The 16,247-nt window shown below is 40.8% G+C and overlaps 1 protein-coding gene across 3 annotated transcripts in view; it reads right to left on the minus strand.

The window, feature by feature from the left end:
• Positions 1-326: 326 nt before the first annotated feature.
• bach2b (BTB and CNC homology 1, basic leucine zipper transcription factor 2b) overlaps positions 327-16,247 on the minus strand; it is a 109,663-nt gene continuing 93,742 nt past the window's right edge. For all 3 annotated transcript variants that reach the window (XM_044377121.1, XM_044377120.1, XM_044377122.1), the window contains 2 exons: positions 8,828-9,034; positions 327-7,339 (listed from right to left, as the gene is read on the minus strand). In XM_044377121.1, coding sequence (XP_044233056.1) covers positions 6,809-7,339; positions 8,828-9,034 — 738 coding nt within the window. In that variant the 3' untranslated portion in view covers positions 327-6,808. The remainder of the gene's footprint in view (positions 7,340-8,827; positions 9,035-16,247) is intronic.

The raw sequence follows: 16,247 nt of genomic DNA on the forward strand, positions 1-16,247 counted from the left end.
CCCTCTTTTTGTCACTATACTTCCACCACAGCTCAACAGGGAAACACTGTCCGAGGAAACACAAAGAGGGAATTTGATGCTAAAAAGACTGTAAATGTGTCAGATATCCACTTGATATGACTAACTCAGACTGCTGAAGCCTCGGCCCGGCACCAAACAGCAGACTGACAAAGTTAGCAAATACGCTCACCATCTAAACTTTATAAGGTGTAGTACTGTGTTTGCAGCTTGTTCTGCTGCCCCCAAGTGGCAAAAAACAAAAACAAAAACAAACATTTTGTCATGAAAAGACACACTCAGGCAAAAACATCCACAAAACAACAGCATGATATGCATGTTTCTTTATTTCATAAAGAGAAATGGTGTCTAGACAAAAAAGTCATTTATATAACACTAGCAATTGAAATGAATGAAAATGGGGTTTGCACAATACCGTATTTACAATGGTTAAGTCATTTTAATTAATTAGGGTCATGTAGCATTTAAAAATTATAAAGGTAAGAACTCTTAGTAGAGAATAAGCAAATAACAGCTATTTCAAATTGACAATATTAACACAAACAGTCATCTAGAAAAATGAAAGAAAAAAACAACAACTTGAACTACAAGCTTAAGAGCTATTACATTAAAAATGATGCACCAAAATCTACTAATACAATAATCCATATAATCTGTGTAAAAAGCATGTAGAAAAAACACCTGATGCAGTTTGCTGATACAGTCATTGACCAGTAATGAGAGGTATGAAGGATTTCACAGGTAGATAAGTGTGAGAAAGTCCGCACTGGTGACTCAGGGATGGGGGCCCAGGCCCCTGCATACACTCACTTCGCTTGAATGTGAACTATGGCCTCTGCAAGTTCTAAGGCAAATATCGGAGGTGCACTTGTATCCATGTAATGTTGACCCATCCCAAAAGGTGGATTAAAGACAAGGTGAGGAAACTCATTCTTTGTCTCTTTACACAACACCAAGAACCAGTCCAATTGAACCGAGCAATTTTACATGGCAAAAATTGATCAAACATGACATGACACCTATTTGTAAACATATTCCATTTTTATATTTTACTCAATGATTTCAGCCTGCACATTCAACCAGGATACCAGATTTTTTTTTTTTTCAATAAAGTTGAGCAATCTGAGAAAGGCATGTTTTTGTTCATATTCTTTTATAGAACAACCTTTGGAGTTGAAAAGCCAGTGTTTGATTCAGAGAAGCAGCAACAAAAAATGTAACTAAACAAGACTAATACACAGCAAAAAGGTAAGAGCATTCAATTACAGAGTTACAGCAAGAGTAAAATTGTTGACTTAAATCAGTCTGTTGTAATGGTTATAAACAAATATTGTCACATATGACCTGACAAAGTAACCTGGAGGATTCCTCATACCTATGTATCAAATTCTTAAATTCATTCAATGTATTTTCTATGTTTGGAATCAATTTAAAGCTGCACTAATCATTTTTTTTATGTCAACAATGGGTAAAATGTTTATGACAAAGGGGTCACGGATAATTACTGTATCACCAGACTGTAATTACCCTAAGCTTTTCCAGAGATTTTGAGTCTCTTGTAGCTCATTGTTTTGGTTGTCCTGCCCGCAAATTTCACCCTCATCAACCGTGTTTTCAGTTGTTTCAGGCCCACAGCAGAAAGCAGCTGTTTTTAGCTAGAAAGCTCTGCATACTACTTGCGCAGCACCAAACAGCAGACAGACACAGTTAGAGACTAGCTGGTGAACATAATGGAGCATTTAGCAGCTGAAGAGCCAGATTCTCAGGAGTTGGTGGAGACCAAAACAGAGCTAAAAGGAGAGTGAATATTAGGCGTATTTTCTTGAGGTGGACACAAACATGACTCCAAATAAATGCTGATGTTGCTCTGTGTACTTGATGGATAAATAGGCAACTGTATGCTAAAACGTTTTAACAACTTCATAGGGTGGTAATATGTCAGTGTCTTGTTTACAGCATGTTCTGCTGCCCTCAAGTGGACAGAAAATGAATTAATGCAGCTTTAAGTGAAAATAACTCATTTTTAAGGGAGTTTTTGTTTTACTCTCAAAAAGAAAAAAAAAGTCTGCTTCAGAGTGATATGGAGAGCAGGTTCAAATGGCACCCTGAGACACTAAATGGTCAGTTCATCCAAATTTAAAAAAATAATTTTTCTCACTTACTGGTATCTGGCCATGTGGGTAGTTTGGTTCTCTTTGCCAAAGTTTTGAGTTATCTGGAGTTATCTTAATGGGGGTGAACTTTTTGAATTGTGTTTTTAAATTTTTTAAATGTAATTTTTCAGTGATGTGAGCACTGGACAAGTAAAACCAACACTATCTGCATGGCGAGATACCACCAGAGGTTTTTTGGTAATTTGAGTGAACTAACCCTTTGAACAACAGTAGAAATTATGTTTTTTAAAGATGTAATTAGGATGTTGACATTAACTCATCTCACCATTGAAACTGAGTATCCCTGTTGTTGTACTTTTGCCAAACAGCCAGTGTTGGAGCATGCAGCAAGCCAAAGAGTTTATAGGTCTGGACAAAAAGCTTTTCTGACTGGAGAGATCTCTTCATAACTCTATGAGAATCTATGGGTTTAAGCTGAATTAACAACATACAGCAGATGTAATAGAAATTCTGCTATGGAAAAACCAGAAGATAGTGATCATTGTGGGATTATTAGGGTATCTGAGGAGATACCCTGGGGCCTTTGTTACAACAGTTGCTACAATACAAACTTTCTCCAAACAGAAAAACATAAAGCTGAAGAGTCTGTGCTCTGCAATGCAACACTGGGCCTCCTCAATTTAAGGTGAAGCAAATTAAAAAAAAAAGTACATGAACAGAAAATGAGTTGCATAATGTTTGCAGAAAAGAAGCTTCAGTGATGTAGAGGGTTTCACTTGAATTTTCTGGCTTGAACCTGGTAGAACCTCCACATGGGCAAATACTGTTCTGCTTCAGTAAATATGTGTACAAGAATGAAAAGAGCACAAATAGGAAAAAAGGGCTGAACAAACACGAGAAATCACACCAGTCGATGAAGAACCACAACTGCTCCCACCTCAGGCTGTGCCACAATGTATGTACTGTGTGTGTGTTTATTGTATGGATATATACTGTATGTGTGTGGGTGCATGTGTTTGTGCGTGTGTGTCTATGTCATCTACAAAATAGGGACCAGTCTTTTAAAAATGTAAAGACAGGTTTATAAAATACACTTAAGAGTTACTCTGTGGCTGTATAACAGAAACAGTCTCACATGTGAGACCAGATTTTAAACTACATCTAAAATTTACATCAATAAAAGTCGGGGGGAGAACTTCAAATGTTTTTTTTTTTCAATTTCAACATTTAATCCAAGCCTTAAAGCCCCAATCCAAGATTTTTCTGGCCATACAGATTTTTCAGGAATTAAATTTATACCTTAAAAATAATCTTGAAAAGTAATAAAACACCGCCTTTGAGCCTACACACATTAGAAAAAATGAACCAATGTTTTTGGGGGGATGGGTGGGTGACAGGGGGTGTGGCTCTTTGCTAGGCTAGCTATCCATTATCTACATTACCTACTGTCTATTCTTTATTGATAGCTATTATATTCTAAGATAAATTAGTAAACTACTGCCCTTTCTACTAGAATTTGAACTCTATGTCATTTTAATGACATATTGGTATGTGGAACAAGGTTATGTTGTAAATGGATTTTTAGTAATTTGCATTATTACAAATGTATTATATATTGAAAATGTGATTTTGAATGAGTTTTTCTTACTCTGGAACGGAACCCTGACGTTTTTGGAATTCATGGAATCCAATATATATTAGTGGTGAACATGAATTCAAATAGTTAGGGTTGTAAACTGGCCACTCAGGTGAGACTACCTAGCTTTGATTAAATTCCCAAACCAGAAGAGGTGTCTAACATTAGGGGTATTTATCAGCATTGCTGACAAAATTTGTAGTTTAATGTTACAAATCTGCTTAAGTATCTGCAAATTAAATGTTTCTCTTTTCTGTATCCCAGTTTGTATGAGCAAATGAATCCTATGTGTCTCTTTTAAAATCTTTTTCTTTGCTCAAATGAACATCCAATAAACACACAACTGTGTGACGTGAGGCTGTTACACTTGAGGTCTATGTTACAGAAACTCACAATGAATCAGTTTTCAAAGTGAAACCAGAATTTTCTGGTTGTGGTCCAGAAGAAAGAAAACTTTGTTCAAAATCACACTGACATCTGTAATAAAGTAAAGTGGTAAAAAGCTAGAAATCCCTTCAACATAACCATCGTCCGCGGTATGCCATGTGGTTGACTCCATAATGACAGTAAATTACATAAAATGATGTTAGTTGAAAAACTATTTCAGTTTTCAGCTGCCTTCAATGAACATTTACCACAAGCGGGTTAAATGTCTCCAGCTTGATAGAGGGCCCTTTGACTGAGCACAGCTAACTTGGACATGGTTGTGATAATAGCAGGAGAGAGAGGGCTCAACGTCCGCTACATATTAGAAGAGAGCTTTGGTGGATACCATGGATAAAGGAGAAACTAACTGCTATGATGACTTATGTTGGGGGCTGCCATGCTGGTAAAACTTCATGAACGCTGTTTGCTGTATGCTAACAAGCCAACTGTTTACTTTGTTAGAATCACAAAGGGATCAAATTCTAATAGCAGGTGTTGTAGTATATGCTGATTTGGATAGTAAACTCCAAGAACACAATTCCTTTTTTAAAATTTGTTTTGAAAAACCAATGACAGAAATGCTAAAAGAGATTGTGTTGAGTTACAGAAGCTAGTGGAAGAGCAGCTAGCCTGGAGGTAACATCAACATGGAGCACCATTTTGGATTGGGGCTTTAAAGAGCAACGAATAAAGCTTCACATTCTAATTGAATTCAACCGTCGAGATAACTCAGCTTGTTTATACATTAATAATTAATTTAAAAAATATATAATTTTAAAGGCAGACTGCTCCAGAGAGAACTTACGAGGCAAACAGAAGCTAGACAAACTAACTAGGCTTATAGCTATAGGCAGCATGCATGCACATCACCAAATAGGATGTTCAAACAAATGCACAATTAGGGCAAACATGTTACTATTTTATATGATTGTTACTCAATCATTTGGACAACACATACACTGCTTTCACGTCAAATGAATTCTGAATTAGCTTATTCAATTCCTAAAGAAATACAAATATAAGGAGTGAACACTCTGATACTAAAACATTAGCTTTCTTTTGTGTTAAGAGAGGTTTCCGATACGTGTTCTTCATAGAATTTTTTTCTTTACTGTATATTGATATAGTTATATCAGCAAGATGTTTCCTCTTGAAGTGCCAATTTAAGTGCTCCAGTCTCAGAATTTTAAGGGGTCTGAAACAAAGACAAAGACCCTCATAGAAGTGCTAAATGGCTCTGAGTGCCTGGGGCTGGAAACAAAGTGCCTGAACTAAGTCTAATTTTAAAAAATATCTTTAAATACTGATAAGAAATAAGATTTCCTCCAAAAACACAAGGCAGAACGCTTTTTTTCACATTTAAAGAGGAGTCAAGGGTGGAGAGGAGCTGGCCTGAGCCGCGCGTTAAAAACACGTCTTGAACGTCTAACTTTTATACATGCATGGGGCTCAAAATCTGACATGTGTGTGTGTGTTGGCGCATGTGTCTGTATGTACTGTATGTGTGTGTTTAAATGTGTCTTGAGCTGATTTCCTGAGTATAAGAACACCCACCATGATGGGGAATATTCATTAGGCAGGACAGGAAACAGCAAAGCAAAGATTTTCCCTTAGCAAAAAGGTGCTTGATATAACCCCGGTGAAAAGAAACATCTAAGCCTCTACCTGTACAAAATCACTGTTACAGTCATCATGCTCCATACTATATACATTTCTGCCAAACAAGCACTTGAAAGTCACCGTTACAACATCCAAATACAATGGTATTGCTGATGAGTGGGAGAAAAAATAGCCATTTAACTGCCTGCAAAAATCTTTTTTTTCCTTTCAATTCAGTGCTGAGGAAGGCAAAGGAGGAATGTTTTCGGTTTACAGCCTGTACAAAGTTCTCCTGTACAGAAATACAAATGCGAGACGCTTGAAGACATTTTTGCATATGAACATTTTACAGTCTAACTGCATCGCAACTTCCTCACGTACAGAAGCTGTATTCTCATTTTTCATGAATTAGGTTGAACATTCAGAGGATTTTCTTTTTCCTGAGTTTGAATTGCTGTGACGAAAAGGGCCTCTGAGATATAGCGAGAGAATAACCAGAGAGAGAGAGAGAGAGAGAGAGAGAGACAGAAAGAGGTAGAGAAGATTGACAGAGACAGAGTGGGAAAAAGAGAGAGAAAGGCAAGAACAGAGATACTGTTGGTACACAGAGAGACAAAGAGAGCTGCTGTTTAGGTCCGATGAGGTTCAACTTTGAGTTGTGATGTGTGAGATATGAAGAACAGAGTCTCCACTGTAGAGGTTGCTGCCGGGGCGAGTATAGCACCATTGTAAGGGTTTGGTGAGAAGTTCCCACTCTGTCATGGTAAGAGGAGAATACCTGGAGAACAGTATTGCTGCTGTTAAGACAACTTTAGTGTCAACCGTTCAAAAAAAAAAGAAAAAAAAAAAGACAAAAAACTGACAGCACAAAAAGACATAAATACAAACAAAGCTTGTTTTTCAGTGAACACTGGCAGAGGCTGACCGTCTCAACAACCCCAAGAGAGGGTTTGTCAGAAGAGTAAAATTAAATAATAAAAAAAAACATCAAAAACAACAACACAGAGAACCACCACTACTTGGTGCAGTCCTTCCTTGGCTGCTCATCAGTTGTACATTTGTCAGTCATTTCCTGGCAGAAATCAACTGTTACCGTCTGGTTGGATTTTTCCACGGACAGCCCTGATTGTGTGTACAAGCTGGCGTCTTGGCCGTCCATATCTCTGTCCGCCCCGTTTCTGACGGCCGAGTCGGGCTCACTCTCCGAAGGGCCTGGCGACCCGTGGAGGCTGGGTTCCGGTGTGGCTGAGCCCGAGTGGGTGGTGAGGTCGATGCTGGTGGTGGTGGTGGTGGTGGTGGTGGTGGTGGGGGCGGGGGCGGGGGCGGGTCTGGGGGCAGGCTTGGGCTCATGGGCAGCGTTGCTGCCGGCAGTGGAGTTGGCGGGCCGCAGCACTGGGCAGTAGTGGTGTAAAGACTGGACCTGCTCTGGGCTCAGCTGGACGTCCCTGCACACCTCCTGCGACAGACAGGAGAAGTTCTCCCACAGCTCACCCATACAAGCCTTCAGCTGGTTCCTCTCTGTCAGCAACTTCTCCTTCTCACACACCTGCACACACACACACACACACACATAATATGACTCACTTTAGAGGTTCAGAGAATAAGGCAGACTTTGACTGTAAGCAGTAGAAAACGCTCCTACTCACTGTCTACTGAGCTTGTAAGCAGTGACAGGCATTTACTAATAAAACACTCAGTATTTCAACTTCTGTTAGGCTGTGTTTGTCAGTTAGTCACTCACTATTCCATAAACCACTGGTATTTGTCTCTTTATGGAACAATAAATTGAGATTTTGGACACTGATCAGTCATCTGAGTCATCAGATTGTAATGGATTGCACATTGTAATGTATCCCACAATGCACTGTGGTATTTTTTTTAGCAACAAGCAGTGTACATACCACAGACCCAACACTCAAATAAAATCAGAGAAAGTAAATACAGTGCACTAGGTATGAGGAAGGGAGTGATTTACATGTGGTGTCCGGGTTAAATCAACACCAGCAAATATGCAAAACACAAACAAAAAAAGAAACGATCTGCAAGACATAAGCAGCATTTAGAAAAAAAAAATCAAACAAATGAATAAACACAAGCAAATTGAGAAACACGTTCACCAATCTGATGATGCACATATGGCACTGCAAATACAGAAATGTAACAACACCAGTTTCTGAGGGACACTAAAAACTGACGAATGTGTGTTGTTATATATTTCCTAACACTGATGGTTCTTGAAATTCCATTCACTAGTAACATATGTACCAAATCATTTCTGCTTTAAAGGCTAAAAAGCTTTGTTCTTGGCAAAAAATTACAAACAAAATCAATATTATGATTACAGTGTTTCATATGATGAAATATTACTTTGTTGATTGGATAGTGTTGTGAAAGTATGACTATGACATAATTTACAGGCTATAAGCATTTGTAGGAGAAAAAAAAAAGTATGATATTGTTGCATTTCCATCATGCTGCCACTAGAGGCCGACAAAGCCCATGTTCTTAGTGTTCCTGTCGTAATGTGTAATCTCAAATGCTGCTAAAAACAATATATTTTTTTATGAGGTTATCAACTATCAGGTGGGAAATAATTCTTCTCTTACATCATGATACGCTCTTTTTGGCTGCATGCATTTAGAGCAGGCCAGTCTGCGAGACCTTTGAGCTGTATATCACGGATAAAAGGTGTTAAAAGTTTACTATTATTATTGTCATAAAACTTTTAACAGACTGGTGTGATATTTCTGGAGAATGACACAACAAATCAAAGACTTCAAGCATGACAGTAGCCTACAGACTGAACCAGAGCTTCACCAGCCCACACACACCGCTACACCGTCAGCATGGCAACCAGAGGGCACTCCAGTGGTGTGAACGTGCTGACAGGATGGAGCTGCTCTATACAACACCATCTGAGAGATCATATTTCATTACATCATCATTTCCTTTACTCGGTCCAGGTAGCAGGTGAGATCACTGTTGTGTCTGATGACAGATGGTGACAGTGTGCAGGTGGAAGCGGTCCACTCACCAGTTTTCTGATCTCACACTCCAGGTTCAGGATGCAGTCGAGCTTCCTCTTGCGGCAGCGCTGCGCCGCGATACGGTTCTTACTCCGCCGCCTCATGTCATGGATGAACTCGAGCTGCTCCGAGGTCAGTTTGTGCATTTTCACCAACATTTGGAAGTCGTTCCGTGGAAGATTTGTGATTTGATCTACAGGGAAAGGGAGCTTCACCTGGAAGAGGAAGAAAAACATCAGACAGGTGTCTTTTATGTGAGTATTTATTAAGGTGGATGTCAGTTGTTTATACAGTTAATGTACAAAATTAACTGAAGTGAGCCACTGGAATAATTATAGACTTTTGACAGTGATTAATCCATTACCAAGTGGATAAATGGAAATGGAAATTGCTAATTTAATGTTTTTTTATTGTTTTGTTTTGACTTTACTCACAAACTGCATTCAGGGCTGTCTGGGAAAGTTTCAGGTTTGAACAACCTCATGTATTGTACCAACAGAAATTACATGACGGGGTTTTTTTTAAGGAGGATTCGGGTATTTTTTTCATAGTCAAAATGTGTAAATTTGCCAAAAATACATCAGCATTTGGTATTTCCCCAGATTTCTTCTCATAGCTTCAGCATTTCTACAATCCTATCTATCTACAGCCCTTAGTTACAGTTGTATTTAATACAATTTAATTTAATTTTGATGGCAAATTCAGGACTTTGCATTGAAAATTCACATCAACAGCAAAAAAGACATCTCTAACTCGTTAACTAACTGCTTCTCTTTTATACACATTCTCTCTGTGATTAAACAAAGGAGGTCAATGAAGGATTATGGCTTAATTCACCAGGCACTGTAAACAGAGGAGCATTACACGTAGGTGAATCAATGTACCATTGATGCCTATACTGGCATAAGACAGTTACTCCATTTGAGCACAAGATGGCAAAAGAGCACTGCTCCACATGCCACACAGAGCAGCACTTCAGCTCTCTCAGCCTCATATTTAACATGTAGCACAATCTCAAGCAGAGGGGAAAAGGTGATCCAAGAAAAGAGTCCCTCTCCATCTGTCCCTTAGCACCTGGAAAGGTGCCAGCATGACAGATTGAGGGGGGCAGTGACTTGTCAACCTGATCCAAATCAGTGTCAGGTGATTTCTGGGGGCATGAATATCTGCACCGGCAACTAGCAGCCAGTCTTCACGGCTGAAGAACAAAAGAATTAGTGGGATAAATGCAGAAGCAGTGATTTGGCACAGGAACACGAACCAAAGTCAGAAGAGCATGTGATATTTCTCCGCTGATATGACAACATATCAAGGTTGCATGTGTTTGGTCTCTTTCTCTCAGTTTGGAGAGCAACAATAAATCATCCTCTCTCCCTCAGGTGATGGCAAACCTTATGATAAGCACATCATAGGCAGATCCACCCCAGCAGTATCTGTGTGCACCAGGGAGCTGTAGCTTTAGGCAGCGAGGGAAGCAGTGGAGGCATAACAAAGAGCCAGAGGAAGACAGCCGGAGAGCTTGGCAGAGATGAGAGGAGCTGCAGCTCTCTCTTTCTCCCCTCTCTTCCCCTTTCCCTCTCTGTGGCTGCCTCTGTGGAGTGCAGGGAGAACAAAGTCAAACAAAGGAGGAAGAGAGGAGAAAGAGGAGCGAGTGATGTGACTCCATACTCTGTACCTGTACCTGGCTGCTCGAGCGGGGCCGGATGCTCCCCGGAGACCCTTACCCCGCTTACTCGTCTGCAGCAGAGGCAGCGCAGCTCCGTTTCTACACCAGACGGTACACAGCAGTGGCTGAGGCGTCACCTGGTGTAAGCGTTGCACTCAGGGGGATAAAGCAAGGTGCCTACTCATGACAGAATCGAAATTACTCCTCGCTGAAGAGCAAATCTAGATGTCAATCTATCCCTGAGAGAGAGAGAATGGCTTGAGTTTCCTCATTAGAAGTGCAGCCCTCTGAGCCGCCGGGAGCCCTATTTCTCATCTCAGCTCGACATCTGCATGCAGACACATGAATAAATAATGGCCCGAGCTTTCAAGGCCACACTTGGCTCTCGCTACTTTGCCAGGGCATGACAACTCCAGCCTCAAAGAGAGGCGCGGGGAAAGCTATAAAGCATCACTCTGAGCTGCCAGCTTCATCTAAAGCAGAGCAGAAGATGACTCTGTTTGTGATTAGATACCATAATGCACAGCGCTTTCCAGACACAGAATCTGATGGGATCTTTGGATGAATCAGGCTAGAAAAACAGGGGGAAAGGAGACGCTGTGACCTTGCGATGGTTTCTTTCTCCCCCTCATCCACCAGTCGCTCGTTACGCTGGGGACAGCTAAATTTAGCTGCTCCACCACGAGAACCAGTTCAGCAGCAAGGCTGGGATGACAGAGTACGCTTCAACGCCGGTCATAAATTCACACCCAACTGTTCTGGATTTACATTTCTTTCTCTTCGTGTCTCCTCCCCACCTTCACTCACTCTCTTTCTCTGGGTCATTATGCTGTAAATGGGGTACAGAGTGAAAAGTAGGGCTCATCTGTTATCAGGACCAGTACTGTGCTGGGCCTCCGTCCTGGCAATGTGCTCTGGTAAAAAAATAATCTATGTTCAAGTCTCAGAATTCTATTTATGTAGGACAAGTGAAAAATTCAGGAGGCGATGATTATTTTCACCTGCTTTTCTTTCAGTACTAGTTCTGGTTTATTTTCATAAACTGGTGATTTGAAAAGTTTTTGTTTCCCAGAGTCACAAGATTGATCATTTTAGACTGGTTTGTTTTGCCAAATGTTGAACTGTTCCTTTAAATAAATTCCTGACAATACTGCCCTACCATTATCCTTAAAGGAATAGTTCCACATTTTGAGAAATACGCAGCTCAATACCAACCTCATGTCTGTGTGTTAAGTACGGAGCTGGAGTCAGTTTGTGGTTAACCTAGCTTAGCATAAAGACTGTAAGCAGGGGAGGAAGTCACAAATTCTAAAACACACTTACCAACATCTCCAAAGCTCACTAATTAGCATATCTCATTTGAAATTTAAAATGATAATTTTTATTGTTAGGGGGAGTTACATGTTGGTGAACAACAGCCAGGTGCAGCAACGGTGTGCAGCGTCCTTGTCACGAGGTTGCCAGGTTTGGTTTTACTCTGCCTGTACAGAGACCAAAACCAAAAACAGTGCACGCTGACCACAACTAGCAACTTGTGCTACAGCTGGAGACTCTGCACAAGTGCTGGAGGGATGGATACACTATTGTAACTCCCCTAAAACTACAAATGTTTACATTTCTGTTTGTGTACAGATTAAACTAACTCAGTGAGCTTTAGACGTGTCGGCAGGTGTATTTTTAAACCTTTAATAGAGCCAGGCTAGTTTCCCCCTCTGCTTCCAGTGTTTATGCTAAACTAGGCTAACCACGTCCTGACTCCAGCTCTGCACTACGATATGAGTATACATATTTCCCAAAATATTCCTTTAATAGTCTTGCTGACTGCAGTAAAACAATCTGATTTCTTTGCTGGTTAAGAAAACAACATCCAGAGATATGAAGACTAGTAGAGCTGGATATTTTTGCAGTGTGTGAGGCTGGACGGCTGGCAGCCTGCAGTTGGAGGAGAGCTGAGGGCAGTTGTAAGCAGGGTCTATGGATGACCTATACTGGGTGGGGTCACCGTGCTCTGCGCTCACCTGGAGTCTCTTGACCTGCTCTAAAGACTCAACACTCCCTACACTACAAAAGCACTGTCTCCATTCACAACAAGCCCCGAGGCTTCAGCACACAAATATTTTCTCTGGCAGTTTGCTTTAAAAGCTGAAGCAATTTTCTAAGAGACACCTGCCTGACACCTCTGGTCCAGGTCTGTGTAATACTTGTCCCTTATCTGATCCAAAATAAAATAAGATCTTATCTTGTAAAGTGCCACTTAGAATCCTGCACATCAGTGTTTCATGCTATCTCTTTAATTAACCCCGTTACATCTCACATGCTTGTAAACAGGATTATACAGCAGCAGCACACATGCATGTCCTCAGTCAGATTCTAATGAAGATAATGTTGAGAGGTTCAGTGGTAACTGTTGTGTCCCGGGGGTTAAAGTAATAATCTGCAACATTTTCAGATAATAAACAACTGTTTTACTGCACTTAAGTTCCAAGCGTTCAGGGTCACGTAGATATTTCCAGAGAGAAATCCTCTGATGCTTTTTGCATTACTGGCAGCAAAGTTTGTTTGGAATAATCACAAGAAGAAACGGGTACTTAACTGAGAAAAAAAGCATCAAATTCAATCAACAGGACAACCGAGAAACACCACCACCGAAAAAAACAAAAATAAAAACAAAAACAAGAAACTTGCAGTGCTAACTTACTGTTTGATTGCTAAGTTATTTCTGGGAATTTCAGTGAAAAATAACCCACGGCACCGACCGCCAAGCAGCAACAAACGCCGCCAAAATCAACACAACAAGAATCTCGCAGATTACCACTGTAAGGTAGCTGGATGCTAAATGTCTCAGTGCTTCCAGGACTGCCACAGGATTGAAAGCCCTGAAGAGGAATAGAGTAGTTTCTGTGCCCCAGCTGGCCCCGAGGGCCCACATACTGTACAGTTTGCAGTAACTCAGCTGTAGCAGCATCCTGGGGATCTCTACTCCAGCCTGATCACACACTCCACACACTACCTCTTTTCCTCTCTGCAGACACGACAAATAAGAGCACAAAAATATCTCCTCTGTTTGGCCTCTATATTTGTCCCCCTCCACTCAGCACTCCGAAGCGACGCAGCAGATACTCCAGGGGCGATTTGGGGGGTAATGAAGAGGCACCATATCTCATTACCTTGTTACTACATTTTTTGTACATGCATCAAGCTAGATAAATATAGGTTTCAAAGTAAAAATGCCTGGCTAAACAACACTCCTCTCGCTCAATTTGAACAAGTCTCCCTCTGCGTACTCCGGAGGCTACAAAATAAGGCTCCCTGTATTACCATAAGTACATTTTTTATAAGTTAAATATAGATTTAAGCTGTACATGAATGGGAAAACACACCCCCGAATGTTAAACTTCAATAAGCCTCCTTCCACATATCACACAGTGTGCAAACAAGACTCAAAATACTGTATTTCCAATGCACACTCCTTTTGCAGATGACACTGATGGATGTTTTCATGTTGCTTGCATGCCATAGTGCTCAAGGATGAAAGAGTAACATCACTTCAAAAAGGCACTAGTTACTAGGATTTCATCTGACATCTCATGCATATATTATCACTATCACGTGTGACTAAAATAAGTAAACAGTTCCACAGCTATCAGTATGAATGGCAAATAGGACTCAGACCACAGCCACATCATATCTAGAGTAGAGCAAAGGTTCTCTGGCATTGTGTAAGGGTAGCGGAACTGATATTAAGGTCTGTGTACTTCCTGTCACACGTTCACTCTAGTTCATTTTTTGCCTGATGAAAAAATAAAACAATGTGCTGATGTATCAGGACTACTTCCTCATTCCTCCCACTCGCTCTGAGATCAATATTTGCACCGCTGTGGCCAGACGATACGCTAGAATGAGCTCAACGCCTACACTGCAACCAGGAACTGGAGCTCTGAGAGACACAAAGAGAGAGACAGAGACTGAGCTGAGGTACGGATGGTGCTGTGGAGAGATGTGTAATACATCCTTCAGCTGAGATTCTGGTGGTTGCAGTGGCAAGGTCAAATCCAAGTGGGATTGTGGCAGCATAGACAACATTGGCTGATTGCATACTCCAGTATTCTCACTGAAATAAGATAGTCACCTGTCATGACATGGTTCCTCTGGGAAGCTGTAAGAGAGCTACAATAAAAGCCATTAAAGTATGTAACTTTTGCTAAAAAATGGCCATTTGGCAATTATGGGATGATGATAAATGCTAAAATTTAGTGCAAGAGTAAAATAAGTGGAGAGGACAATACGTCTCTAAAGTTTATTAGCTCACATTAGACATCAGCATGCTGATCACAGAGTGTATTGAATGGGGGAATGTGTTTTGTTGCTATTGGATTCAACTTTTAATTTGGCATTTATGAGATCATGGTAACTGCTAAAACATGATGCCATTAATTCACAAGCAGAGAAGAGTCATAAAGTGTGTGAACTGACCCAGTAATGTCAGCTACACAATAATATCTATATCCATACGAACTAAAGCCATATTTTGATCTCTTATTTCTAATTTCACTCCTATATCCCCATCATACTGAGCATGATTTTCTCTGAAGCACAATATAACAATAGTTCATTCCATCATTGCTGTTGTGTAGGAGGTGAGTCCGACTATCACTTGAACAATATACTGCTGTCATAGTAAGTTAGACCAGTTTATAGACAGATCTAAACCGCAGTGGGACAGTACATCAAACTCTCTCTCATTTGTGAGAGAGGAATGTTATTGTTCTTTCAGATGTTACATGGTGTGTCTTTTAGAGTTAGCCTATGATGACTGTTGTGTGAAAGGGATTGCTAGTTTGACATAGATGTGGCTCATATGAACGAAACAGTCCATAACCACAGAGCGGGAGCTGCCCAGAGACCTCAAGTGACACAGGCTACCTTGAATGACTAGGCTTCGGTCAGACTGGCCTACGCTTTAACAACTTCCTTCCTCATCGGGATTCATTGTGTCCAGTCCGCGGTCCTGGGCTGCAGCTATTTTTACCAAAGCTGCTTTCCCCCCCCCTCTGCCATTTGCTCTGCAAACACAGTGAGGCCAGCTTTCTCCCTGTGTTTGTTTGTACGGCCGAATTACAGAGATGGGTGGTAGGAAAATGAGTGTCCCAGGAAGCGTGAGGTAGCATTTCTTCACCACATAAAGGCTTAGGAGGAGTAACCTAACACTGAGCTTCATTTTGCAAGTACCTCTCTGTGACCTCCGCTATTAGACTGACTGGTGCAATAAACTGTAGAGCAGGCTGATCTGAGAAACATTCATTGATGAGGAATCTTATCAACAGCCTGTGATAGTGAGTTGGAGCTGGCAGATAACACTGTGTGAGACGATAGGTTTGACAGAGGATATTATGTGGAGTAATTGATCACCTACAATGGCTGACACATACATATATAAACAAAGTCATACCAACACAAAGAAATGACAAAGGCAGCTGAAATGTCTCCTAGTCATTTTTGGGCTGGTTGATAGCTCAGCGCTGTAAATCAATCCCACATCATTTACTGTGGTACATTCAGCAGGCTCTTCAAAGACCCATAAATCTGAGGGTGATGGGTGATGTGTGTCACGGTATGAAGGTAATAATTACACATTACTGCTGAGCCTCTTTATTTTGCAGCCCTGTTTGTGCAGCGGAACTGAATTCTTTCCACGGAAAAGCACAATCCTGTCATGTAGCTCCAACCGTTGCAACACACCGACTTGCTCTGTGAATCTGATC

The sequence above is a fragment of the Thunnus albacares genome, chromosome 16 (assembly GCF_914725855.1).
Source record: "Thunnus albacares chromosome 16, fThuAlb1.1, whole genome shotgun sequence".
In the NCBI taxonomy this organism is placed as follows: domain Eukaryota; kingdom Metazoa; phylum Chordata; class Actinopteri; order Scombriformes; family Scombridae; genus Thunnus; species Thunnus albacares.